The sequence below is a fragment of the Euleptes europaea genome, chromosome 1, assembly GCF_029931775.1.
Source record: "Euleptes europaea isolate rEulEur1 chromosome 1, rEulEur1.hap1, whole genome shotgun sequence".
Classification (NCBI taxonomy): domain Eukaryota; kingdom Metazoa; phylum Chordata; class Lepidosauria; order Squamata; family Sphaerodactylidae; genus Euleptes; species Euleptes europaea.
In genome coordinates, this window is record NC_079312.1 from 166,262,191 (window position 1) to 166,289,709 (window position 27,519).

General features: G+C 47.4%; 1 protein-coding gene across 1 annotated transcript; it reads left to right on the top strand.

Moving 5' to 3' along the window:
• The first annotated feature begins 14,851 nt into the window (after window positions 1-14,851).
• On the top strand, window positions 14,852-26,258 carry LOC130477363 (retinol dehydrogenase 16-like). The gene is made up of 4 exons (XM_056849301.1): window positions 14,852-15,178; window positions 16,519-16,777; window positions 23,486-23,649; window positions 26,041-26,258. The coding sequence occupies exons 1-4, from the start codon at window positions 14,866-14,868 to the stop codon at window positions 26,256-26,258; spliced, it is 954 nt and encodes a 317-aa protein (XP_056705279.1). The 5' UTR covers window positions 14,852-14,865.
• The last annotated feature ends 1,261 nt before the right edge of the window (window positions 26,259-27,519 follow it).

Consider the following 27,519-nt stretch of genomic DNA (forward strand, 5'->3'; position numbering starts at 1 on the left):
TACTGGATGCAGTTAGAGGAGCTGGTGTTGCTTCCTAAGCACTTTGTTATTGGGCTGGGGCTACAAGGGCACACAGCCATGCCGTATGGTTACTGCTCTTATGACCAACACTTTCAGGACGTTATTTGTGGGGTTATCAATGACAGGGTTAGTTACCCCCCCCCATAAGTGGGGCAGGATGCCAACAGTAGCTGCAAGCAGGTTTTACAACTGGAGCTATGTGGCTGGGTGACTGATACGTGGGGACCTCCAGTTACCAGCTGAGGTGAGGTGAGCCTTGGAAACAGCCCTCCAAATGGTAAGGGCTGGCAGCCTGGTCTACTCCACGGTACCAACTCGCAATGTCGGGGCGAGGGGAAGCCACAACAAGCACTTTCAGGGGACCCTGCACAGTTGATTGACAATAATATGGGAGCCTTTGGACCTGGGGTCATTTCTCAGCTCTTTAGCCTTGTTAGCCAGGCAGGCTGGTGCCCGAAAGGGCATCAGGTCCCACAAAAGGACTGTCAAAGGAGGACAGGAACGGGCTCCCTTCCCATCATGTTTTTCTCATGCCTTAACCTGTTTTGTGCTTACAACAGATGGAGGAAAGGTGCTGGATTGCCCCCCCCCCTTTTTGGTGGGGAGGCAGCTGATTTGACGCTGCCTGTTGGCTTGCTGAGCAAAGATTACCTGGAATTCCTTCCTGTCAATGAATCTCTCGGAGAATAACTTGTTTGCCTTGTCATAGGTGCAGGACGGACAAGCATCCTTGAGGGGCCTTTTGGAGCTGGGTGTCAGCTGCTGTTGATACTGCCTGTTGGCTTTCTTCCTGTGAAGGTTATCCTGAGGGGAGCTAGGCAAGGCTCAACTTCGTTCCCAAGGTTGATGCCCAGTTGTTTCACCACCACGCCACAACACCAGCCTGGGTTCATGCCGCGTCTTGCATCGAGGCCATTGGCAAGCAGAAGTCCACGGTTTGTAGGAGCGCATTTGGCTGCCATGCAGCATCTTCCCCTCCCCCTTTAGTTTCAGCTCATTGGCTGAATTGTGGCATGGACCCATGGGCACAGATTGTGTAATGGAGGGGTGAGTATGCAGCTTGTCTGACTAGCCTAGCCCCCCGTGCCTGAGTGATCATCCTGTGGCCCTTGCTCAAATGCCCAGGGTAGTGCCGATCACCGATTTGGGGTCAGGAAGGAATTTTCCTCTAGGCCAGATTGGCCAAGGGTCCTGGAGGTTTTTCGCCTTCCTCTGGGCATAGAGCAGGGGTAACCAATTGGGCAAAAGTTCCCTGCAGTGTGCACAGGATTGGACGGGATGGACCTTCAGTCCTTTGCTCTGCACTCTACTGCTTTGCTACATCAGTAGCGGTCTGGACACAGGGATGGGTTCAGGTAAGGGGACTGGTGCCTATGGGCCAGCCTTCCCAGGGCTGATGACATTTGTAAGTGGGCTTGGGATTGGAGCCCCACTAACATGCGGCAAATTGCCAGCAGTTTGCATATGGGGGGAATGAACTTGTTCCCCCAACTAAGGATTTTGGCCTTTTGCCAGGAAGAGATCCATAGATCGTAGGGGGTACGCCAGGCCACAGGAAGGCATAATTTAAGTGGTTCTGCTGGATTGCAGCCCCTCAGAGGAAGTGAGTTTTGATTTGCAGGCACAGTATTGTGCCTTTGAACGGGGAATGTGCGGCATCGGCTGGTTGACTGGACTTCTCATATTTGGGTGTACATGCCTTGGCACCTATGCTTTGACAGGGGTCAAAGCTTCATGGACCCCCAGACGCTCTGGTCATACAGTGGTGTGAGAAGACCCAAGGGCCTAGGCGGAGGAGCTGGCTGACACCAGGGTCCAGTAATATGGCATACCAGTAAGGAGGCCATGGCCTGGATGGACCTCCAGCTTCTGACATCTGGCACAACCTGTGGTCATGGTTACAGTGCTAAGCTATCGGGACGGCCGTGCCCAGTTGGGGCTGTCAGGGTGGCCTCCCCCCAAGTGGAAAGGGACCTCACAGCAGGCTGCCACCTGTGTGGATATGGCCAGACCTGTGGGAGAGACAGGCCTGGAGAGGAGCTGTGGATGGGGCCAGGCAGAAGGTCATGCCAGCCCGTGGGAAGGAGGTCGTCGCTCTGGGAGGTCAAGTAATACGTCACCTGGACATTACGCATCAGAGCAGAGCCTGGTTTTGTCCAGATGGGGTCCACCTATCTACTTGGGGCAGGGACATTTGGTTGCACAACATCTACCATGGCATACAGACTTGGTTGCAGCGCTAGGTGTTGGCGGGAGTCAGCCGGGGCCTTGGGGCTGGGTCCTGCTCTTGTGGCGGTTTGGCATGGGGGCCAGATCCAGTTTTGGGGGAAAGCTGGCCTGCGTGCCCTTCCCCAACATGGAGGATCCCAAGAAGGGATTTTGGGAGAGGCTGGAAGGGGACATGCCAAGATGGAGGGCTGCCAGGAACAACCCCAGCACGGGGCTGTCAGGGAGCATGCCTTGCCATGAGCTGTCAGGTGGGCCTCCTTCCAAGTGGCAGGGGACCACCTAGCTGGCTGCAGTCCTCGTGTGTCCCAGGAACTGCCATCTCAAGCTGGTCCCAGCATGGCTGGGAGCCAGGCATCGGCCTGCAATGGTGGCAGGTCGATGGAAGGATAACACCCCCATGCCATGCCAATGCCTTCCTGCTGCAAACAATAAAGTTGTGCCATTCCTCCAAAGCTTGTTGTGTTACGTTTCTTTGCATTATGCATCTGGGGCAGGCGCAGGCTTTCATGCATAAATGAGCCAAGGTCCGGCCAAGAGCGCCCTACACAATTAGGCACCAGGCCGGCAATCAACACACATTGCTGACACATGACAGAACATATCATGTTAGAAGAAATGAAGGTGAATTAGGTCCCAAGGTGACGATGTGTTAGCCAACACAGAGATATAGTTGGCTGTGTTGTAAGGATTAGTCTTTCAGTTTGTATCTCCATTATCTGATGGGTCAGTTGCCAACACAGCTCAGTATGGCATGATTTAAAAGACTGGTGGCATTTTAAATCCCTTTTTTGATCTTGAAAGAAGAAGTGAGAAAATAATGTGGCAATCAACTGACAACAACAAGAGGGACATTTATTTCCATGCTGTGGAAAGTCTCACCCTTTGTTTTATGCAAGTCAAGTCGCTGTAGAAAAGTATGTGATACAGACCAGACAAGATTCCTCAGTGCCAAGTTTAGAACCTTCCAAAAAATAGGAGGAAGAACATTCAAATATTCACAGTTCAGCACCTAGAAACAAAACTACAATTTGTTGAAGTACCCAATTCAATCCTCACAACAACAAAGTACAATTTCTTGAAAAATCACCTGGTTTGCAATTTTGGTATTGCGTGTGAGGGAAATGAAATGTACAAGCAACAGACTCTGGATTCTTCTCCCCGTACCTGCATCTCCGCAAGCCCATGTCTTGCTAACCACTTTATATAGCAACCTTTCTAGCCTAAAACCATCTACAGGGGTCTGACTTTAATTTTTTTAAAAGCCCTTTCAGAATGTGATCATGATGGGTAGCTGTGTTAGTCTGTCTGTAGCAGTAGAAATTGAAAAGAGCAAGAGTCCTGTAGCATCTTAAAGACTAACAAAATTTCTGGTAAGGTATGAGCTTTCATGAGTCACAGCTCACTTTGACTCACAAAAGCTCATAGCTTGCCAGAACTTGTTAATCTTTAAGGTGCTACTGGATTGTATGTTCTTCCTTTTTATATGCCAATAAAGGCTTGTGTTCTGTTGTGCTGGTGCTACCGGATTCTTGTGCTTTCCCATTTCTACTACTTTCAGATATAGGTAATTTCAGCCCATTATTTTGACACCGTTTCTTCTAGCTGAACTACATAGTATAACTTTAGGGAGGTGCAGTAAATGCCAGTTAACTAAGTAAGAAGTTTAAATAACTTGGTTTCCCCCTTGGCAGCTCTTCTCACAAAACTCAAGCTCCCCTCATAAATATATATGAGAAATATATTCCTCATTAAATGCCTGATAACGGGGCTTTGACTAGGTTTTTCCAAGTGTACCATGTCCATTTTTGCTAATTCAAGGACTACCAAACGTTTCCCCTCTGCTCTCTGACTTAGCAGAAGAATTTTTCTCCTTCTCCCATAATACTAGAACGCTGGGTCAGCTGCGGAAGCTGGAGGGTGAGAGATTCAAAACAGATAAAAGGAAGTATTTTTTTCACACAATGCATAGTTAAATTGTGGAACTCCCTGCCCCAAAATGTGGTGATGGCTGCCAACTTGGAAGCCTTTAAGAGGGGAGTGGGCATGTTAATGGAGGAGAGGGCTACTCAAGGCTACTAGTCAAAATGAATACTAGTCATGATGCATACCTATTATCTCCAGGATCAGAGGAGCATGCCCATTATATTAGGTGCTGGGGAACACAGGCAGGATGGTGCTGCTGCGGTCGTCTTGCTTGTGGGCTTCCTAGAGGCACCTGGTTGGCCACTGTGTGAACACTGCTGGACTTGATGGGTCTGATCCAGCAGGGCTTTTCTTATGTTCTTATGTTTCAACTAGCAGTGCTAGAGAGAGATCTAAATTACTTCCGGCTTGCTCAAAAAAAAAAAAAACTCCATTGCTTCCTGTAATGTTCCATGTTGTTTGTATTAAGTGCAATGAAGTCTTGACAAAACTAAGACCTTTTCTGCAGGGACGTCCCCCCCCCCCCCCGGGCCGACTGCTTCAGGCCTTCTTTTGGATTATGCATGCCTTTTCCGTCCGTCAGAAGTCGCCTCCCTCTCCAAACGCATTTTGCCCGCATTTTGCAGATTCTGGATAAAACAGCATCTGGAAAACACGGGCAAAACGCCCGGGGAGCGCGAGGTGACCTCTGACGGGCGGGAAAGGCATGCGTAATCAAAAGGAAACCCCGAAGCAGTCGGCGGGGTGACCGCGGGAAACGTCCCTGCATAAAACGCCTAAATCTGCCTCCTTCACTCCCACCGTAAAACTGTTAGAATCTACAGTTTTCACCCCCAAAAAAAACAAGTTCTGCAGAACTTGTAAACATACTACCTACTTGGTACCATTAGGACCAGCTCTAAAAGATTTCACAGTTTTTATAAGCATGCCTTCCCCCCTCCTTACCACCTCAGGTACTGAGAATGTTCTTCATAGCAAAGGGGTGGGGAGAAAACTACAGTTCAGTTTAACCCTTTTGGATGATCTAGCTGACTGGTTTCAGCCCCCAGAAGTCTTCTGAGTGTTTTCATTCTTCCTTGGAACATACTGACTCTGCTTAGGGTTGCCAACTGGCCAGGAGAAAAATAGAAGTTCAATGAGTGGAAATGGGCAGCTGTTTACGTCCTGGAAGTAAATATGACCTGATAAATAACATCCCAATAAGCTTCTGTTAGAAGGGCAGAACATTATTCACCAGGCCTGTTGGCACCTTGTCCTCTGTACTGATGCACAGACCTTCTTGTTATGAACATGACTTTTGGCAGTTCCTACATTCTTTTGAAAGTGTTCAATGTTTTGCTTTTATAAAGGTTCGAACATGGGAAGCCAACAACCTATGAACTTTTTTACTTAAGGCAAAAGGTAAAGGTCCCCTGTGCAAGCACTGGGTCATTCCTGACCCATGGGGTGACATCACATCCCGACATTTCCTAGGCAGACTATGTTGATGGGGTGGTTTGCCAGTGCCTTCCCCAGTCCTCTTCCCTTTACCCCCAGCAAGCTGGGGACTCATTTGACCGACCTCGGAAGAAGTCTGATTTACTTACCTTTTGGGGGGTCATGCTGTCAAGTCACAGCTGACTTATGGTGACCCTGTAGGGTTTTCAAAGCAAGAGAGGTTCAGAGGCGGTTTGCCATTGCCTGCCTCCGCATCACAGTCTTGGTATTCCTTGGAGGTCTCCCTTCCAAATACTTGCCAGGGTTGAGGCTGAGAACATGTGACTGGCCCAAGGTCACCCAGCAAGTTTCCATGGCAGAGTGGGGATTCGAACCCGGGTTTCCCAGGTCCTAGTCCGACACCTTAACCACTATCCCATGTTGGCTCTCACTTACTACCCTTCTCCATTTTATCATCACGAAGGCAGGCTAGAGTGAGTGTGAATGGCCCAAGGTCCCCAAGCAAACTTCCCTGGCATTTGTGAGGATTCGAACCTGGGTTGACCAACTTCTAGTCGGGCACTCTAACCACTACACCATGCGAGCACATTCATATGGCACCTTCTGGGGGGGGTCACAGGTAGTGAAAGACCCGGTCTGTTCATGCTTATTAGGGTTGCCAACCTCCAGGAACTAGCTGGAGATCTCCTGCTATTGCAGCTGATCTACAGCTGATAGAGATCAGTTCACCTGGAGAAAAGGGCTGCTTTGGCAATTGGACTCTATGGCATTGAAGTCCCTCCTCCTCCCCAAACTCCACCCTCCTCAAGCTCCACCCCAAAAACCTCCTGCCAGTGGCGAAAAGGGACCTGGCAGCCCTAATGCTCATCTAGATCTCTCTCCCCCCAAGCAGTGGTTAAATGGCATCCCTAGATCCCACTGGATTCATAGGAGTTGTGATCTTTGGGCAGAGAGCCAGCGTGCTGTAGTGATTAGGAGCAGTGGACTCTAAACTGGAGAATCAGGTTCGATTCCTCATTCCTTCACGAGTAGTGGACTCTAATCTGGTGAACCGGGGACAATTCCCCACTCCTCCACATGAATCCTACTGGGTGACCTTGGGCTACTCACAGTTCTCTCCAAACTCTCTCAGCCCCACCTACCTCACAAGGTGTCTGTCATGGGGCGAGGAAGGGAAGGCGATTGTAAACTTTACAAGGTAGAGAAAGTCAGCATGTAAAAATAAACCCTTCTTCAGACTCTGCTGGTAAAAGCTTCTTTCCTTCTCTTACTGCGATTATTTCAAAAGTGTCTGTAAAGGGCCATTTTTGCATGGTAATTAGCAGCGCATTCCAGGCTGAATTGCCCCGCATATTTTTTTAAAAAAATTTGCACGCTGAACCGTCATTCCGGAAGTGACTGCGAAGCCGGCACATACCTGCTTCGCATTACTAAAGAGCCCATTTAATGCAACCTTTGGTGTTTGCCACGAAGAATCCCCCTCAAGGAACCGTGCAAAACAGAGGCGCGTTAGCTATGTATATGCTAACGACCATGCAAACAGGAACAAAGGAGCAGGCGAGTGGGGGTGTGTGTGGAATTTCTCCTTTTGCGTCTGGACCGTACAGTGAACAGGCATTTTTAAAGTCGCGTTTTTAAAAAGAGCTTTGAGCAAGCATCAACACTGACCATACACACTTAGAAGGGGACCCCGCTGATTTCCAACAGGCTTTACTCCAGAACGAAGGCCTGCGAGGGACCGCAGCCTGAAGCCGACTGAAGTCCAACTCCATGCAAAACAACAGAGGCGCGTTAAGCGCTGCGCATGCTAACGGCTATGCAAACAGGAACAAAGGAGGAGGCGAGTGGGGCGTGTGTGGAATTTCTCCTTTCGCGGCTGGACCGTCCAGCGAACAGGCATTTTTAAAGTCGCGTTTTTAAAGAAGAGCTTCGATGGAGCATCGAAACCGACCCCGCATGCTGGGCAGGGGAACCCCCGCTGATTTCCAACAGGCTTTGCTCCAGAAGGAAGGGCCTGAAAGCCCGTGAGGGGCCGCAGCCTGAAGCCGACTGAAGCCCAACTCCATGCGAAACAAGGGGCGCGTTAGCGCTGCGCGTGCTAACGGCTCTGCAAACAGGAGCGAAGGAGGCGGCGAGTGGGGGCGTGCGTCGCATTTCCGCTCCGGCGAGGTTGCCAAGTGGTTTCGCAACCGTCGAGCTGCAGCCACCCTTTTGCCCCAGGCGGGGCCAGCAGGCGGGTCTGGCCGCGCGCCTTAAAACGCCCCAAGGCGAGCGAAGGGCGAGCGGCAGAAGCGGCCCGGGGCTCCGCCGGAGAGGGTCGGACGGTACGTCTGCTTTCCCCCCGCGCGCTCACTCCTTCCTCGGGGTCGGGGCGGGTCTGGCTCCTGGGAGGAACGGGAGGGGGGGCGTGGACGGCGCCTTGGGGGTGGGCGGAGGGAAGGTCCGCTCCTCGTTCGTTAGGACTGGGGGGGGGGCGGCCGGGGGAAACTTGCAGGCTGAAGTCGGGCTTTCGCCGCGAATCCCGGGCGGCGTGGCTTTGGACATGGGGACGGGGCCAGTCGTTCTTGCGCCCTGCGCTTGCAAGGTTGCAGTGCAACGGGCTCGCGGGTGGGGGGGGGAGAGGGAGACCCAAGCTCGTTCTCAAGAAAACAGTTTCTTTGCAGCGGCTGACTCAGAGGCCCCAATGGGCAGAAATCTCTGAGTCCCCATTATCCTGGGGAAGAGAGATTGATCCAAGTTAAAGTTATGACGATGCATCAACAAGTTCTGCATATCGGGGGAAGAGAGATTTATCCAGATTTATCCAGATTCAAGTTATGGCGATGCATCAACAAGTTCTGCATATCTGGGGAAGAGAGATTTATCCAGATTCAAGTTATGCAGAACTTGTTGATGTATCGTCATATCTGGGGAAGAGATATTTATCCAAATTCAAGTTATGACAATACATCAACAAGTTCTGCATATCTGATTGTGTTACAGATAGGAAGGCGACTCAGTACAGCTGCAGTTTCATCCAGTTTCTCCTATCATTATATTGTCGAAGGCTAGGTTATCCGGGCTGCGTGACCAGGGTCTTGGTATTTTCTTTCCTGAAGTTTCGCCAGCAGCTGTGGCAGAAAGGGGTAGCACATTATCTTGATACTTACAGGACAAGGATTAGCACATTACCTTTGATGCTTTTGATGCTTTGATACTTTTTGCAGGACAATGATTCAGCCCAAACCCAACCCCTTTCTGACTATATATTACTCTTCCTACACACTTGACCCTGAGAGACACTGTCCTTCAGTGTTACTCCTCTGAAGATGCCTGCCACAGCTGCAGGCGAAACGTCAGGAAAGAAAATACCAAGACCACGGTCACACAGCCCGGATAACCTACAAGAACCAATCTCCTATCATTGTTTATTGTTCACGCTGACGCTCCATGACTCTTAGCCCAGTTACCCAGTGCACAGAGCAGGCTTGTAGCTAGGCAGAAATTCCTTCCCTGGCAGCCTGGAAGCCAATTATTACCGGGAGATCTCTGGGGTACTGTCACAGTGCCGTCAAGTCGCTTTCGACTCATGGCGACCCTATGAATCTGTCCTCCAAAATGTCCTGTCTTTGACAGCCTGGCTCAGGTCTTGCCAATTGAGGGTTTGACTACTGTTTGTACACAGTGGCGTTGCTTGTTTTGTTTCTGGCCTCAAGGTCACAGCTGGAGATCTCCTGCTATTACAACTGAACTCCAGCCCGTAGAGATCAGTTCACCTGGAGAAAATGGCCTCCTTTGGCAATTGGACTCTATGGCACTGAAGTCCCTCCCCTCTCCAAACCCCGCCCTCCTCAGGCTCTGCCCCCAAAATCTCCAGGTGCTTCCCAACCCGGAGCTGGCAACCCCACTTGCATGGTAGGGCCCAGCGTTGGTGCCAGGGCCTCAGCTGGTTGGGTGCAGATCTGGCGCCGAATGCCTCTTGATGTGCTGGCGTTGACGTGAAGGCCATGGATTGCCTCGCTGCCTCTTAGCAGCAGCGCCCACCCTCTAAAAAGCGTGCAAGGGGTTAAAAACTCCTGAAGAGCCGTGCTTAATCCGACTAGTGGTCTGTCTAGTCCAGCATCCTGTTTCACACAGTGGCCAACCAATATTTGAAGGGCTGTCACTTAGAGGAGGGCAGGGAGCTCTTTCTGTTGGCAGCAGAGAAGAAGAAGAACTGGTTTTTATATGCCTCCTTTACCACTTAAGGGAGACTCAAACCGGCTTACGGTCACCTTCCCCTCCCACAACAGACACTCCTCATGTGGCGGAGTGGGGACTGAAACCCAGTTCTCTAGATCAGACTCCACCGCTCCAATCCATTGCTCTTAACCACTACACCATGCTGGAGGGCAGGGAGCGGTTCTTGTTGGCAGCAGAAGATAGAACTCGCAATAATGGGTTTAAATTGAGGGTGGAATATTAGGAAACATTTTTTTTTTACAGTGGGTAGCCGTGTTAGTCTGTCTGCAGTAGTAGAAAAGGGCAAGAGTCCCTTAGCACCTTAAAGACTAACAAAAATATTTTCTGATAGGGTATCTGAAGAAGTGAGCTGTGGCTCACGAAAGCTCATACCCTATCAGAAAATATTTTTGTTAGTCTTTAAGGTGCTACTGGACTCTTGCCCATTTTTTTTACAGTAAGAGTTGTTCGACAGTGGAATCAGCTACATAGGGAGGTGGTGAGCTCCCCCTCACTGGCAGTCTGCTCTAGGCTGATCCTGCATTGAGCAGGGGGTTGGACTAGATGGCCTGTATGGCCCCTTCCAACTCTTATGATTCTATGATACTATGAAAAAAGATAGTGCTGGAAGATGGGAACCCCAGGTTGGATGGCACTCAATCAGCTACTGGGGTAGAGCGGAGGACTAGTACTAGTAGTGCTGTTCTTAATGACGTGACTGGACTAAAGCCGAAAGGATGTTCAGTGGTTGACCTGAATGGATGCAAAAGGAAAGTCCAAAGGTGTTCGAAGATTGGACATTTTGGAGGACATTGATTCATAGGGTCGCCATGAGTTGGAAGCGACTTGACAGCACTTAACACACACAGAGAAGCAACCATAAACTTAAAACATTTTTTTTTAAAAAAAGCTTAGCTCTATTGTTACATTATATCGACTTATTTCAATTTTTGTAGTTAGCAGAAATCCCAAACCTGTTGACAATTACAGTGTCTCTTTCTTCTGTTACTGTAATGGAGAACATAAGAAAGGCCCTGCTGGATCAGACCAAGGCCCATCAAGTCCAGCAGTCTGTTCACACAGTGGCCAACCAGGTGCCTCTAGGAAGCCCCCAAGCAAGACGAGTGCAGCAGCACCATCCTGCCTGTGTTCCACCGCACCCAAAATAATAGGAATGCTCCTCTGATACTAGAGAGAATAGGTATGCAGCATGACTAGTATCCATTCTTACTAATAGCCATGAATACCCCTCTCCTCCATGAATGTGTCCACTCCCCTCTTAAAGCCCTCCAAGCTGGCAGCCATCACCACATCCTGGGGCAGGGAGTTCCACAATTTAACTACGCGCTGTGTGAAAAAATAGTTCCTTTTATCTGTTTTGAATCTCACGCTTCAGCAGATGACCCCGTGTTCTAGTATTATGGGAGAGGGAGAAAAACTTCTCCCTATCTACCCTCTCCAAACCATGCATAATTTTATAGACCTCTATCATGTCTCCCCTTAGCCACCTTCTTTCCAAGCTAAACAGCCCTATGCGTCTTAACCGCTCCCCATAGGACAGTTGCTGTAGTCCCCTAATCATTTCGGTTGCTCTTTTCTGCACCTTCTCAAGCTCTGTAATATCCTTTTTTAGGTGTGGTGACCAGAACTGTACACAGTATTCCAAGTGTTGTCTCACCATAGATTTGTACAAGGGCAGTACGATATCAGCAGTTTTATTCTCTGTTCCTTGTCTGATTATGGCCAGCATGGAATTTGCCTTTTTTTCAGCAGCCGCCCACTGGGTTGACATCTTCATTGAGCTATCCACTACCACCCCACGTCATTGGTGCCAACATGCACCACAACCACTGTCTCCTCCCCAGCACTATCTACCAGACTACCTATATGATGGGTAATGTCCGCAACCTTCGCACCAGGCAGGCAAGTCACCATGCAGTCCATGCACCTGCCAGAAACCCAGCTATCTACATTCCTATGGATTGAATTCCCCACTACAAGAAGCCCCCTCCCCTCTGAGGCATATCCTCAGTACGAGAGGATATTTGTTCATCCATCAAGGAAGAGGTCCCTTCTAAGGTACCACATCCCCTTACCTCAGTGAGATGGCCTCCTTCCCCAAGGGTTCCATCATCCGTGACTAGCAGGTTGCCATCACCTTGGGACTGGGATGTGACTATTTCATCCCCGGAGTCCTTAGTCACCTCTCTCTCTGCCTGCCTCAGCTCTTCCAGTTGAGCTACCTTGGCCTCAAGGAAGTGAACTCGCTTCCTGAGAGCCAGGAGCTCCCTGCACCGAGCACACACCCACAACTTCTGTCCAGCAGGCAGATAATCATACATGTGACACTCCATGCAGCACACTGGATAGCCCCCCGACCCCTGCTGGCTTTCTACCTTCATAACTGGTATTTAATTAATTAATTAATTATATTATTCTTTGGTGTTGTAACCCTGCCCTTTATTCTCTTGCACTCTTCCTGTACCAAATAAGAACTGGGTGCCGAAGTTCCTTGCCCTGCAGCTGTCTGCTGCTAATTCACATAGATATTCAAGTTGCTCGGTACTCCAACTGGATGGAGAGAATTACTCTGCCAAGATAACAAGATTTTATTCTCACCCTACAGATCCCCAGTCACGATCCACAGGCTAAGAGCCCTTGTGCTCTCGCCTTTAGTGCTTCAAATAAAATACGTAATAATATTTGACTAATACTAAGGTTGACAACTTTGGGTTGGGAAATTCCTGGGGATTTGGGGGTGGAGCCTGGAGAGGGAGGGGTTTGGGGAGGGGAAGGACTTCAGCAGTGAAGAATGCCATGGAGTCCAGCCTCTAAAGCAGTCGTTTTCTCCGGGGGAACCGATCTCTGTTGTCTGGAGATCAGTTGTAATAGCGGGAGATCTCCTGGCCCCACTTCAAGGTTGGCAACCCTAGAAGAAAAACTCCACGCATCGAATGAAAGAAATAAAAATGGGCCGAAGCAGGCCAGTGGAAGAGGGCTTTGTGTTTTTCCCTTGATCTTCTATAGAGTGGTTGGTCTATGGAGGATCTAGTGAGTGAACTGAGTTTAGTTTATTGCTCATTAACAAAGCCATAAGCAAATACACAAGCAAATACGTATAAACTTATAAAATACCTAAAATTCATAAATACACAAAATACGCATAATAAAATTATACAAGTGCAACAATACCCCTTGGAGCGAAATGCCTGTATCATTTAGTAGGACAGTTTTAAAGCCATTACTCGAGTTAAGTATTTTGCCACCTCTAGATCTGATAAGAGGGACGGTCCAGAGTTCTAGAGGAAGATGATACTTTGTTAGAAGGGGTGTGATCCACTTGGTTCTCTCCTTGTATGTAAATATGCAAAAAAGAAGTAGATGCCCTAGGGTTTCAATTGCACCAACTCTGCAGTCAGACAGGCGGCCGCTGAATGGGATTTTTAGAAAGTGGGCATTGAAAACCTTTGTGGGGAATGCATTTAGTCTTGCTAGTGAGGAGGATCTAGTGAGAGTTGGCCTGGGGTAGGCTATTCACAGGGGCCATGTTCTCTTTGCCCCTTCCTCAGCAAGGAGTTGGGCCCCTGAAAATCTGAGAAAAGCCTGATTCTGGTTGGGCCAAGTAGACCAGTGGAAAGGGCTGCATAGTGCAGAATAGTTCATCTCCCTCCTCGTTTTCTCATGTGTCTGTCTAGATCAGAGGTCCCCCGTCTTTTTGAGCCTGCGGGCACCTTCGGATTTCTGACACAGGGCTTTGGGCATAATCGCCACCAGGCCGTGGCTGGAGGCAGAGCCAACCTCAAAATGTCAAGGAGCAAGATTATATCTAACTCAAATAGCAACTGTTCAACATGTCAGACAGAAGCTCTGCCGAACAAGACGCCTTTTAATCTCCACAGCCAATCAGAAGCCCTGCTGGGCAAAAGCCCCACCTAGAAGAAGAAGTGTTGGTTTTTATATGCTGACTTTCTCTACCACTGAAGAGAAAATCAAACCGGCTGACAAGTTCCTTCCCCTCCCCACAACAGACACCCTGGGAGGTAGGTGGGGCTTAGAGAACATGACTTGCCCAAGGTCACCCAGCTGGCTTCATGTGAAAGAGTGGGGAATCAAATCCGGTTCTCCAGATTAGCCTCCGCCGGTCATGTGGAGGAGTGGGGGATCAAATCCAGTTCTCCAGATTAGAGTCCACCGCTCCAAACCACCGCTCTTAACCACTACCCCCATGCTGGCTCTCACTTGGTGTGTGTCAGGAAAAGGGTCAGCAGACCCCAGGGCACCCATGGGCACCATGTCAAGTACCACTGCTCTAGCTTGCTTTTAAATGAGGCAACAGATTCCCCTCATGCCCCCCATGCAGTTTTCATGGGGCTCAGAGCCTCGTTTAAACAGTGCTCCAACCCATGCAAAATGGGCGACTTCAGTCCACACACTAGAGTTTGGTATTTATTTATTTAATTCATTTGTACCCTGCTTTTTTCCTCAACAGGGTCCCAGAGCAGCTTGCATCATTCTCCTCTCCTCCATTTCATCCTCACGACAACCCTGTGTGGTAGGCTAGGCTCAGAGAGTGTGACTAGCCCAACGTCACCCAGCAAGCTTTCATGGCATGAGTGGGGATTTGAGTTTCCCCAATCCTAGTCTGACCCTCTAGCCCCGGGGTGTTGAACTCAATTGTTATGAAGGCTGGATATGGCATAGATGTCACTTGGCCGGGCTGGGCCTCGCCAGCCCAGATCGAGAGTGGGGTGTGTGCGGCTTCCTCTGCTGGCTCGCAGGCCACATAAGAGCTCTCAAGGTGCTGCATCCGGCCCCCAGGCCTTATGTTTGACACCCCTGCTCTAACCACTACACTACACTTGCTTTTGTCTGAGGGCCAAGGATGACAGAGGGAGGCTAGCTTAAAACAGAGGCCAAGGGTGGCTTGTGACACCTCCGTCTCTGGACAGCTGCAGTTGCTCTTGCTCATTTCCAACCCCCCCTTCCCACAGCAGGTCGATATTCCGGTGTCCCATAAGTCTCGTCCTTCTCTTTCAGCTGTAGCAACCTTTGGCCATGTGGCTCTTCCTGGCAGCTGCGCTGGGCCTCTATCTCCTGTTCAGATGGTACCGTGACAAGCAGAGCTTAAGCAACTTGACAGAGAAGTACGTCTTCATAACGGGCTGCGACTCTGGGTTTGGGAACCTGCTGGCCAGACAGCTGGACGCTCGGGGTCTTCATGTGTTGGCAGCTTGCTTCACGCCTCAGGGAGCAGAGGAGCTACAGGAGCATGCCTCGGGACGACTGCAAACCACCCTCTTGGACGTCTGCAGCACTGAAAGCGTGGCCCGTGCCACCGAATGGGTAAAAAGCCAGGTTGGAGACAAAGGTTAGAGCAGAAGAATGCTGAAGTTCTCAATGCCCTTGTGTTTTTGAGTAGCTCTGCCTAGACTGACCGTGACACACTTTCCATTCCACCCTTTCTCCCAGGTAGTTTACGGGAAGTCTGTCCCCATTCGACCTTCAAAGTAGCCTGGCAAACTTCACAGCCCAGTGGGGGGTTTCATCCTAGCTCATAATTTAACCTTTGTGCCTTACACTGCACAACATGGTGCAGAAATAAGCCTGTGAAGGGATGTGGGGATTGTGCTGAGATGTGAATACTTAGCTTTTTAAAGAGTCGATTTAAACTTACTTTGGCTTTGCCTGATGTGTAAAGCTGGGTACCCAAGGTTGAGTGGAAAAGGTAAAATTATATAATAGAAAAATATATTTTTTTTATTTTAAGGTGCTTATATTTCGGCTAAAAACATTAAAAATTATAAAACAAGGCACAACGGCAACTCATAAGGTTGATAGACCTAAACCACACAGACCATACACGTTTCAGCCTACAGGCCTTCATCAGTGGTCAAATAAAAACTCATATAATGCACACACCTCACCTAGAGTATTGGGTTCAGTTCTGGGCACCACAATTTAAGAAAGATGTAGACAAGCTGGAACGTCACCAGAGGAGGGCAACAAAGATGGTGAGGGGTCTGGAGACCAGGTCCTATGAGGAAAGGTTGAAGGAGCTGGGTGTGTTTACCCTGAAGAGGAGAAGACAGAGAGGTATTTGAAGGGCTGTCATATAGAGGATGGTGCCGAGTTGTTTTCTGTTGCCCCAGAAGGTCGGACCAGAACCAGCGGGTTAAAATTAGATCAAAAGAGTTTCCGTCTAGATACTAGGAAGAATTTTCTAACAGTTAGAGCGGTTCCTCAGTGGAACAGGCTTCCTCTGGAGGTGGTAAGCATTCCTTCCCTGGAGGTTTTTAAGCAGAGGCTAGATGGCCATCTGTCAGCAATGCTGATTCTGTGACCTTAGGCAGAGAGGGAGGGCATGTTGGCCATCTTCTGGGCATGGAGTAGGGGTCACTAGGGGTGTGAGGGGGAGGTTGTTGTGAAATTCCTGCATTGTGCAGGGGGTTGGACTAGATGACCATGGTGGTCCCTTCCAACTCTATGATTCTATGGTTCTAACTTTATACGAGCCCAGGCATGTGTAAAGGATGTATAATAATTTTCAAATTAGAAATCCCTCTAGGTAGAATACCTGTAAGTTGGGCTGTATTAGTCTCTCATACAGAGTGTGCATGCAGATATCAACCTCCTAAAGCTTTACTTTACCTGATGTGTGCCAAGAAAGGGGTGCTCAAGTCATTTTCTGTTGCATCTTTGATTTCTCAGGGCTCTGGGGGTTGGTGAACAATGCAGGCGTCTCTGTCCCAAGTGCTTTCAGCATGTGGCTGACCAAGGAAGATTTCAAGAAGATCATGGATGTCAACTTTCTTGGGGTGGTGGATGTGACGATACAGATGATGCCTCTGTTAAGAAAAGCCAGAGGGAGGGTGATCAACATATCCAGCATCTTGGGGCGGATCTCCCTCTTCGGAGGTGGCTATTGCCCTTCAAAATACGCAGTCGAGGCTTTCTCCGACAATATCAGGTAATTGTTACGAGCTGTTGCAAGCCCAAATTAATGGAGAAGATATCTTTGGGGGTGGTGACAAAAAGGGTTCAATTACGTGGTCAGGGTGGATCCCTTGATTCTCCCTTAAGTGGTAGAGAAAGTCGGCATATAAAAACCATTTCTTCTTCCTTCTCTTCCTCTTCTTCCTCTTCCTCCTCCTTTTCCAAAGCGGTCACTACTCACTGGTCCTATGTGAGGAAGGTTGTTCATACATACATCTCCTTTTTATTGCATGACATGTAGACTGATGAAGTCTTCAAAATCCTCTGGGCCAGACGAATTGCACCCAAGGGTACTCAAAGAACTTGCAGATGTAATTTCGAAACCTCTTATATGGCTGCCAGCTTGGAGGGCTTTAAGAGGGGAGTGGACATATTCATGGAAGAGAGGGGTATTCATGGCTATTAGTTATGGATACTAGTCATGCTTCATACCTATTCTCTCTAGTATCAGAGGAGCATGCTTATTATTTTGGGTGCGGTGGAACACAGGCAGGATGGTGCTGCTGCAGTCATCTTGTTTGTGGCTTCCTAGAGGCACCTGGTTGGCCACTGTGTGAACAGACTGCTGGACTTGATGGGCCTTGGTCTGATCCAGCAGGGCCTTTCTTATGTTCTTATGTTCCTTTCTTATGTTCTCTGTCCATTATTTTTGAAAAGTCTTGGCAAACAGGTGAGGTGCCAGATGATTGGTGGCGGGCAAATGTTGTCCCCATCTTCAAGAAGAGGAAAAAGGAGGATCCAGGTAACTACCGACCCATCAGCTTGACTTCTATACCAGGAAAAGTGTTCGAACAAATCATCAAACAGTCCATTCTTGAGCATTTAGAAAGGATGGATCAGATCACTAAGACCATGGGTTTCTCAATAATAAGTCATGTCAGACTAATCTTATCTCCTTTTTTAAGAAAGTTACTACCTTGCTGGATCAGGGGAATGCTGTAGACATAGTTTATCTAGATTTCAGTAAGGCTTTTGATAAGGTTCCACATAGTATTCTAGTTGACAAATTGGGGAAATGTGGGTTAGATCCTATTATTGTTATATGGATCTGCAACTGGTTGACAGATCGTACCCAAAGACTGCTAGTTAATGGTTCCTCGTCCACTTGGAGAGAAGTGACTAGTGGAGTTCCTCAGGGATCTGTGCTGTTCAACATCTTTATAAATGATTTGGATGAAGGAATAGAGGGGATGCTTATTAAATTTGCAGATGATACTAAATTGGGAGGGGTAGCAAATACGGTAGAAGACAGAGCCAAGATGCAGGATGATCTTGACAGGCTGGAGAAATGGGCTAGAACTAATAAAATGCACTTCAGCAAAGACAAATGTAAAGTTCTGCATTTAGGTAGGAAAAATCAAATGCATAATTATAGGATGGGGGAGACTTGTTTGAGCAGTAGTGTGTGTGAAAAGGATCTTGGGGTCTTAGTAGACCAAACACTGAACATGAGTCAGCAGTGTGGTGCTGTAACTAAAAATGGCAAATGCAGTCTTGGGCTGCTGCATCAACAGAAGTATAGTGTCCAGATCACGTGAAGTGATGGTATCGCTTTACTCTGCTCTGGTTAGACCTCAACTAGAGTACTGTGTTCAGTTTTAGGCACCACAATTTAAGAAAGATGTAGACAAGCTGGAACGTGTCCAGAGAAGGGCAACAAAGATGGTGAGCGGTCTGGAGACCGAGTCCTATGAGGAAAGGTTGAAGGAGCTGGGTATGTTTAGCCTGAGGAGGAGAAGACTGAGAGGGGATATGATAACCATGTTCAAGTACTTGAAGGGCTGTCATATAGAGGAGGGTACCGAGTTGTTTTCTGTTGCTCAAGACGGTCGGACCAGAACCAACGGGTTGAAATTAAATCAAAAGAGTTTCCGTCTAGACATTAGGAAGAATTTTCTAACCATTCGAGCGGTTCCTCAGTGGAACAGGCTTCCTCGGGAGGTGGTAAGGTCTCCTTCCCTGGAGGTTTTTAAGAAGAGGTTAGATGGCCATCTGTCAGCAATGCTGATTCTGTGACCTTAGGCAGATGATGAGAGGGAGGGCATCTTGGCCATCTTCTGGTCACTAGGGGTGTGGAGGGGGGAGGTAGTTGTGAATTTCCTGCATTGTGGAGGGGGTTGGACTTGATGGCCCTGGTGGTCCCTTCCAACTCTATGATTCTATTAAGTCATTCGTCGAAACAGCAGACATCCGGTTCTCCATCTCTTCTATCAACATCACTGTCTTATTTACTATATTATTGTTTTGTTGGGACTGTGGTATACCCACTTACCTGCTCCAAGCAGAATTTGGCCTATTTTCCAGCACTTGCTCATGGATGTTATTTTATATTGATATGCCTTCTATCATACCTTCACAATGAAATCATGATGTGTTTGAATGTTTGGGATTATATTGTTTATTATTAGCCTATTGTGCTGTTGTTGGGTTTACGTTCAGTAATGCAGCACTGGTTGGCTGTATTTGCGTCATGGTGGTAGAGCAGGAAATTCTGGGTGACGGAAACCCTTATTGCAGAATCCCCCCAGTGTTTCTGAGCCTGTGAGCGCCTTACGAATTTAGACACAGCGTGGTGAGCCCCGTCACAAAAAAGCCGCTGCAGCTTGCCTTCAGTCACTTGATGAAGATCCTTGTGCTGTGGTGGCAGTATCTGGCAAGGCACCGTTTTAAAAAAATCTACACAGCCAGTCAAATGGCCAGTGGCCAATCAGCAGCCTTGATGGGCAAACGGCCACCTGGCCCTGCCCACTTTCTAAAAACATTTGGTGAGGCCGAAGAAAGATGGTGCCTGCAGGCACCCTGGTGGGGACCTCTGCCTTACTGCAATGCTCACCAAACTCTACTTCATGCATTCAGTAGAGAAAGCTCTATCTAGCTTTCAGAATAGTTATTGCGACCTAATTTAAACTAGGCAGAAAAAGGCTCCAACCAACAGTAGTAGATATTTCCTGATCCCTACATTCATAGCTAGGTGTGGTGGGTTTCCAGATCACAGCTCTTCTCTGTTAGAAGTAACCCTAAGAAATCTTAATTTGCTGAGAGGCAGCTGTAGCAGCAAAATGAAACAGAAGTGCAGCGGCACTTAAAAGAGTAGCAACATAAGAATGGCCGTGCTCGATCAGACCAAGGTCCATCAAGTCCCGCAGTCTGTTCACACAGTGGCCAACTAGGTGCCTCTAGGAAGCCCACAAACAAGGTGACTGTAGCAGCATTATCCTGCCTGTGTTCCAAAGCACCTAATAGAATAGGCATGCTCCTCTGATACTGAAGAGAATAGGTATGCATCATGGCAAGTATCCATTTTAACAAGTATTTATTTTTGTTTTGCTTCGTTTGTAACTCACAACAACCCTGTTAAGGTAGGTTAGGCCAAGAGCGTGTGACTGGCCCAAGGTCACCCAGCAAATTTCCATGGAGATTAAAACCTGGGGTCATCCAGATCCTAGTCCAACATTCTAACCACTACACCATGCATGAAAGCATACAGTTATAGCAAATATGCTTATTCTGATTGTTATAGGCAACAGAAAGAACGGGAGTAATGGGAATAAGAGAGCCAGCGTGGTGTAGTGGTTAAGAGCGGTGGTTTGGAGCAGTGGACTCTGATCTGGAGAACCGGGTTTGATTCTTTACTGATCCACATGAAGCCAGCTGGGTGACCTTGGGCTAGTCACACTCTCTCAGCCCCACCCACCTCACAGGGTGTCTGTTGTGGGGAAGGGAAGATGATTGTAAGTTGGTTTGATTCTTCCTTAAGTGGTAGAGAAAGTCTGCATATAAAAACCAACTCTTCTTTTTCTTCTTCCTGTTACAGCGAGAGGCCAATTTGAAATGATATCAGACCAATGTGGGTATCAATGATTGAAAGTCCATTCAGAGTGGGTGGGGGCCTTCCTTTGTGTTGATGATGGGCAGAGTAGGATTATCATAAAATCATAAGGGGTGAAACCATGAATGATTTAATGTGGCACACCCTTTACATGTGTCAATTAATTCTGCTTAAGTTCCATGCTGCATCTCGGTTGCTTAATCCTATTAAACCGGAGTACTTTGAATTAAATTGGTAGTTGACCTCACTGTGGGATATGAAAACAATGGAGGGGCTGTGGCTCAGTGGTAGAACATCTGCTTGGCATGCAGAAGGTCCCAGGTTCCATCCCCGGCATCTCCAGTTAAAGGGACTAGGCAAGTAGATGTTGTGAAAGACCTCTGCCTGAGACCCTGGAGAGCTGCTGCCGGTCTGAGTAGACAATACTGACTTTGATGGACCAAGGGTCTGATTCAGTAGAAGGCAGCTTCATGTGTTCATGCGTGTAGATAATCCCAACCACTTCATTCACATATGGGATTTCCCCTTGCTAATTGAAGAACATTCGGCCTGTATACGAAGTGGGTGAGCCCCTCCCGACCTGGATAGCCTGGGCTAAGCAGAGACAACCCTGGTTCATACTTTGATAGGAGACCACCAAGGAAGTCCAGGGTTGCTATGCAGAGGCAGGCAATGCCAAACCACCTCTGCTCATCCCTTGCCTTGAAAACCTTACAGGGTCACTATAAGTTTGCAGAAAACTTGATGGCAGAAAATTCAACAGTGGGTGTAAGAAGCCACGCCAATCTGTTTCCACTCATGCTCCCATGCCAATGAAACACACCAACTAACTGGGCTGCGGATCAAAGTGTTAAGGGATTGCCTGTAGTGGCCGATAGGTTTTAGCAACAGCTGTTGATGAAAGGAAACTACGAAGTTACCAGCTGCACCTCTGAGTTACAGGCTTTGAAGGCAAGCAAAGGAAGGTTATAGCTTCCTGTCTTGCTGATGAGCATTTGAAGAGTAACAGTTTTGTACAGAATCCTGGGTGAAATGGACCTTATCTTGATATCTTCTTCATGTTCTTAGCCTCTTGAGCCGTTCCAAGAACCATGGTTACACGATGTCACCACTTTTCCTATCGCCTGAAAAATCTGGGTACATAGTCTCCCCCGCAGCATATCTTTCCCAATTAGAACTTATCAATCATAGGAAAGCTTTCACCCTCACTAGGTGCTAGGCCTTTCCATCAGCGGTATTGGAGGGAAAATATAAGAAGGTCCTTGTAGCAGAAAGGCTTTGTTCTTGTGAGTCAGGGGATATAGAAACTTCAGAACATGTCTTGGCCCGCTGTTCATGCACAGAGGTTTGTCACAGGCTGTGACATATTACAGCACATGAACTATGTTATTGTGTTGTACATATGCAGAATTTATTCAATGTAAAACCCAAACTACACATACAAACTACACAAACTGAACTGCAAACAGAACACAGCAGAGGCTTCCAGGACAGAAAAGCCTGGATATTCATAGTTAGAGATTTGTGTTTTTATAATTGCAATGTCAGCACAGATGTGACTTTTTCCTTCTCAATCTATGACTCATTACCAGCTGGGGAAATGAAAAATAATTCTCATGGCAATTTAATTCTCATGACATTTTAATTCTCATGGCAAACTGGTTCTCATGAGAGATTATTTTTACTGAAAAACAAACAGCTATCCAGATGATATGATATGCTGACCAAGATAATAATGCAATGTAAGCAATAATTGTATTTTATGATTTAAACATGTAAACATGATGCTATTGATTCATGAATGGGTTTAATCAAAGCGTAATTTGCTGGAGATGAGAATGATGTTAAAAATGATTATGTAGAGTGATCACAAAGCTCAAAACTGATTGTTTATAGTTTGGCAAAATAGCCTGATGGAAAGAAAGCCCAAAATTGGTAATAGGAAGGAAGGCTACTGAGCATGAGCAGTAAGAAGGAGAATTTAATTCTCTCAAGATCAGCATTATTAAATGTGCTTGAAACAGTATAAATACAGGCACAGAAAGGCTAGATTTTCAGACCTCTTTCAGAGGATCTCGAAGAAGGCTATTGGTATATATGGCTTTACAAATATATTATTCTAGATATTGTGAATTAGATACTTTGAACTAAATCAGACTTATATTGTAAGAGTTGGATTTTAAAACTGAATAGTATGTAGAACTTGCTTGCTTTTACTGAATACATTGTAACTGAATACATTGTAACTGAATGTAAGACTTTGTAATACTTGCATATACACATATTTACACATTTTTACTAGAAGTACATCAATAAAAAGACTTGCTTTTTTAAAAGTAGGTAAAGTCGTTGAGTCCTGCTTATTAGGTGACTGGCTGAATAAGATAACATATCACTTCTCAGGAAGTGGTCCATTCTAAGAGCCTAGACACTTGAAAGGCACGACCCGCTTCAGGTTCTTTCCCCTTTGCTTAACATTTTCCCTGACCAACCGGATGAGTTCTGGCTAAGAAGCTCCTAACTGATGAAAAATCACAGTTTACACTCTTGGCTGTTAAAGTCTGTGCTGCAGCTATTAAAATACAATGTACCCTGACAGGATAAGAGTAACAGGAATACTTTATTACACAAAATATTAAGGGGGTCACACCAAGTTATATGATGTTTATATAAATTTTATTCACACATGTAATATGTAATTTTTAGGCTTGGATTATTTGTAGAAACAGTAGTAGCTGTTGTGGTGGTTTTCTTATTATCTGTTGTGGCGGTTGTTGTTTTTTTCTGCTGGTCAGTGACCGTATTAATAAAGAAGAAGAAGAAAATGGTTACACGGTGCTTCTTGGTTTTCAGACGTGAGAGTTCTATCTTTGGGATGAAGGTATCCATGGTAGAGCCAGGCTTCTTCAAAACTGCTATGACCGATGGAAATACCTTAGCCGACAGCTTCAAGCGCAGCTGGGACCAGCTCCCAGATGAAGTCAAGAGAGCATACGGGGAGCCTTTCTTACAAGAAAGTGAGTACCGTCTTCCCATCGTTCTTAATGTTGGTGCTGCTTCAAGCAGAATCAAAAGAGTTTTCTTTTTTGGGGGCCACCTAGCGAAATATCAGTGAATGAGATTGCTAAGTGTTCTGCACTTAATAGTTGTAAAATATCAATGAATGCTCCTTGTTCTTAAGCAAGGTCATAGGGCTTCTGCACAAAGAATTGCTGCTGATTTCTAAAGCATGGTATGCAAGTCTGATTGTGTCCAAACACACAAATGCCTATGTGTAGGATCGCAGCCTTAAACAATTGGAATTCTTTGTGTAGAAAAAACAGTTCTGCCCCAACTGAAACAAAATTTGTGGGGCCTTTTCTAGTTCTGCTTGAGTTTGCACACACACCCCATCCACTGAAGCCGGCACTTTGCCCTTACCTGCAAGCCCCGTATGAGGTTAAAATTGGTTAATTCAAATTAGGTCCATCGAGAAGGGGAATGTTGGATGAAACGCTGGCGCCTAATTTGATTGACAGTGGGCTCTGTGCTCCTCTAGAATCAGCCCCTCCCTTCTGGTGACAGTTACTTGTAACCAACTGACGCTGCCAACTGTGTATCTCTCTCTGCCTCACACTCTCTCAAGATGTCACAATGTTTCAGATAAGATGAGATAAATGTTATCGAAACCTCTCAAGGAAAATGTTTGTTTTAAAAGACCTTATGGACATTTATTAAAAACAGTTTTCTTCAGTTTTAATATGTGTGCTGTTCATATTCCTCCACATATACAGTGTTGACTGTTTTGAACTCTGCTGCTTAAAACAGGTGGAATATCCTGCACTAAGTGAGTGCTGGGATGCTGCCCCACAGAAGGGATTGGCTTAATTTCCATTTCCCCTTCTACAGCTGGCACTTTGCCCTTACCTGCGAGCCCCGTGGAAGCACTCCATAGAGTGGAGTAACTCCAGGTAAGGGCAAAGGGGGCATTCCTGGCCTGAAGGGCCACCCCAGGAATGCCTCGGGAATGCCCCTTGGGACGACAGGGCACAGAGGTGTGCCGACGGCAGGCTGAGCCGGCATCCTAGGGCGGCAGTGCAGGGAGGCTGGCGTGAGCTGCCCAGACACCGGAGCGGGCCCTTGTGTGCCTCCTGTGGACTTTCACCCTCCCAGCTCAGGAATGGGCTGTTGGTAACATTTGCAATACAAAATGTTAATTTTGGTAATACATTCAGTCTTATTGCAGAGTCTCTGCCTAACCACGACATTTTTACTTTAGTACATTTCTGCAAGTCATCTTGTATTGTCACCCAAGTTTTAAGATAATTGTCTTTAAATAGTGTGTCATTTTGTCCGGTCAGATTTACTCCCAGATATTTAGCTGAGTTAGCGGTAATCCTTTTGACATCGTCTTCTTGCTGCGTTAAAAAATGTAATGTTATTTTCATCTTTTTCATGTTGATTTTGTAACCAGATTGGGATCTGAATTCTTCGGTTTCTTCTATTATATATTGCATTGACAAGTAGGGGTTTAAAATAGTACCTCATCATCAGCATAGCTTTTTATGTTGAACTCTTCTCCATCCCAAACCTTTTTGAACCTGCACATACATTTGCAATTCTTGACATGGCATGGTAGGCACAGCAACAAAATGGCTGCCACAAAATGGCTGCCACAGGAGGTGAAGCCAGCCACAAAATGGCTGCCACGGCCTACCTTCAGTAACATAGTGCAGATCCTTGTGCTGTGATGGCAGCTGCTGCCCAAGCTGGCCACTTCCTAGAAACACTTGATGGGTGCCAGGAAAGTATCGGTGGGCATCATGGCACCCACAGGGCCCCTGGTCTAACCACTACACCACGTACTCAGTTAAAAATGCTCTAAGCACTGTGATGTATCCAAGAGCTTTGATGTTTGTAATTGGTCTCACTCACATTACTGGAAAATGATGTCAAGGCATCGTTTTTCATTTATTTGAGTGAATTTTTAACTTGAAGCCAAGGTCTTCAAAGTTGCTTGGCTAGCAGATCTAAGGATATACAGAAAGTGAACACATGAAGCTGCTTTATACTGAATCTGACCCTTGGTCCATCAAAGTCAGTATTGTCTACTCTGACCGGCAGCAGCTCTCCAGGGTCTCAGGCAGAGATATTTCACATCACCTACTTGCCTGGTCCCTTTAACTGGAGATGCCAGGGATTGAACATGGGACCTTCTGCATGCCAAGCAGATGCTCTACCACTGAGCCACAGTCCCTCCCCAAGTGGGGATTTAAAGAAGATGGTACAGCCCAGGCAGATTGTATATGGGGAAATGGCAGGCTGTGCGGACATGAGGTTGTGTTGGAATTAATGCATGCCTTGCGTCAAGGAAATTGTAGTGTCTGGTGACTGAATCTTTTTTTCCCCCTCTTCCTCCGCTTCAACAGGTCTTAAACTAATCGCCAAGGTCACAGGCATCTGCAGTCCCAGCCTCTCGCTGGTGACCAACTGCATTGAGCACGCTCTGACGGCGGTTCACCCTCGCACCCGCTACTCAGCTGGCTGGGACGCCAAGCTCTACTACATCCCTCTGAGCTATATGCCGACATGGGTGCAAGACTACGTGTTCACCCAGCCTTACTCAAAACCAGCGCAGAACAAGTAGAGGGATGGACCATTCAATGTAAGCAGTAGCGGTCACAAAGGATTGTTTTGTCCCCACAGTCCCAGCTTCAAAATCTGCCATTGCATGCATACCAGCTCAGTGCATGTATATTGATTGGTCCTTCCCCCTCCCCACGTACACAGCAAGGTGTAGTGGTGAAGAAGAAGAGTTGGTTTTTATATGCTGACTTTCTCTACCACCTAAAGGAGAATCAAACTGGCTTACAGTCACCTTCCCCTCCCAACAACAGACACCCTGTGAGGGAGGTGGGGCTGAGAGAGCTGTGACTAGCCCAAGGTCGCCCAGCTGGCTTCGTGTGGAGGAGAGGGGAAAGCAACCTGGTTCACCAGATTAGCGTCTGCCGCTCATGTGGAGGAGTGGGGAATCAAACCTGGTTCTCCAGATCAGAGTCCACCGCTCCAAACCACCACTCAATTCCCCACTGCTCCACTTGAAGCCTGCTGGGTGACCTTGGGCCAATCACAGTTCTTTCCGAACTCTCTCAGCCCCACCCACTTAACAAGGTGCCTGTTGTGGGGAGAGGAAGGGAATGTTTATTATAAGCCCCTTTGAGACTCCTTCAGGTAGGGAAAAGTGGGGTATAAAAACCTACTCTTCTGTTTTCTAGTGTTGTGCCTGAGTAATCATACCTGCATACACGCAAGCTACACGCAAAAGCCACTGACTCGCAAAAGCCATTAGCTGACAGAAGCTGCTTACAAGCAAAACCACAGAAGCCGCTTCCCAGTGGGAGCCCCCTTTCCTTTAGCACCAAGCACGCACACACACAGATTCCAATGTCTGATAAGGGAACGCTCCAACAGCCTCCCTCCCACCTATTCCTCCACTTCGGTAACTTTCGCTTCACCCTGCAAGGGAACACTCTGAACTGCTCAATAAGATAGGCTCCATTCATTAATGTAGCGAGGCTCACGCACGCTCTGTAGAAACTAATGACGTTGCATTGACAAGCTAACACTCGAATGTTAAGAAAATGTATCATTGTTGTATTGGAATGTCAAATGTCTATAAAACCTCTTGCATTTGCCCTGCCTCAGTGTGACAGGATCGCAGAGCTGTTTGTCTGGATCCTGGCTCACCCAGTTATGACTTCTTGGCCAATAAAGCAAGCTGTAATCAACCAACCTCCTTTCCCTCATTGTCTCATTAGACTCTACGATAATGGGGGGAGCACATCACTAGTAAAGTTTAGTCAGGCCAAGGGCCTGTAAGGGCCCTCACTAGGGCTGTCGATTCGGTT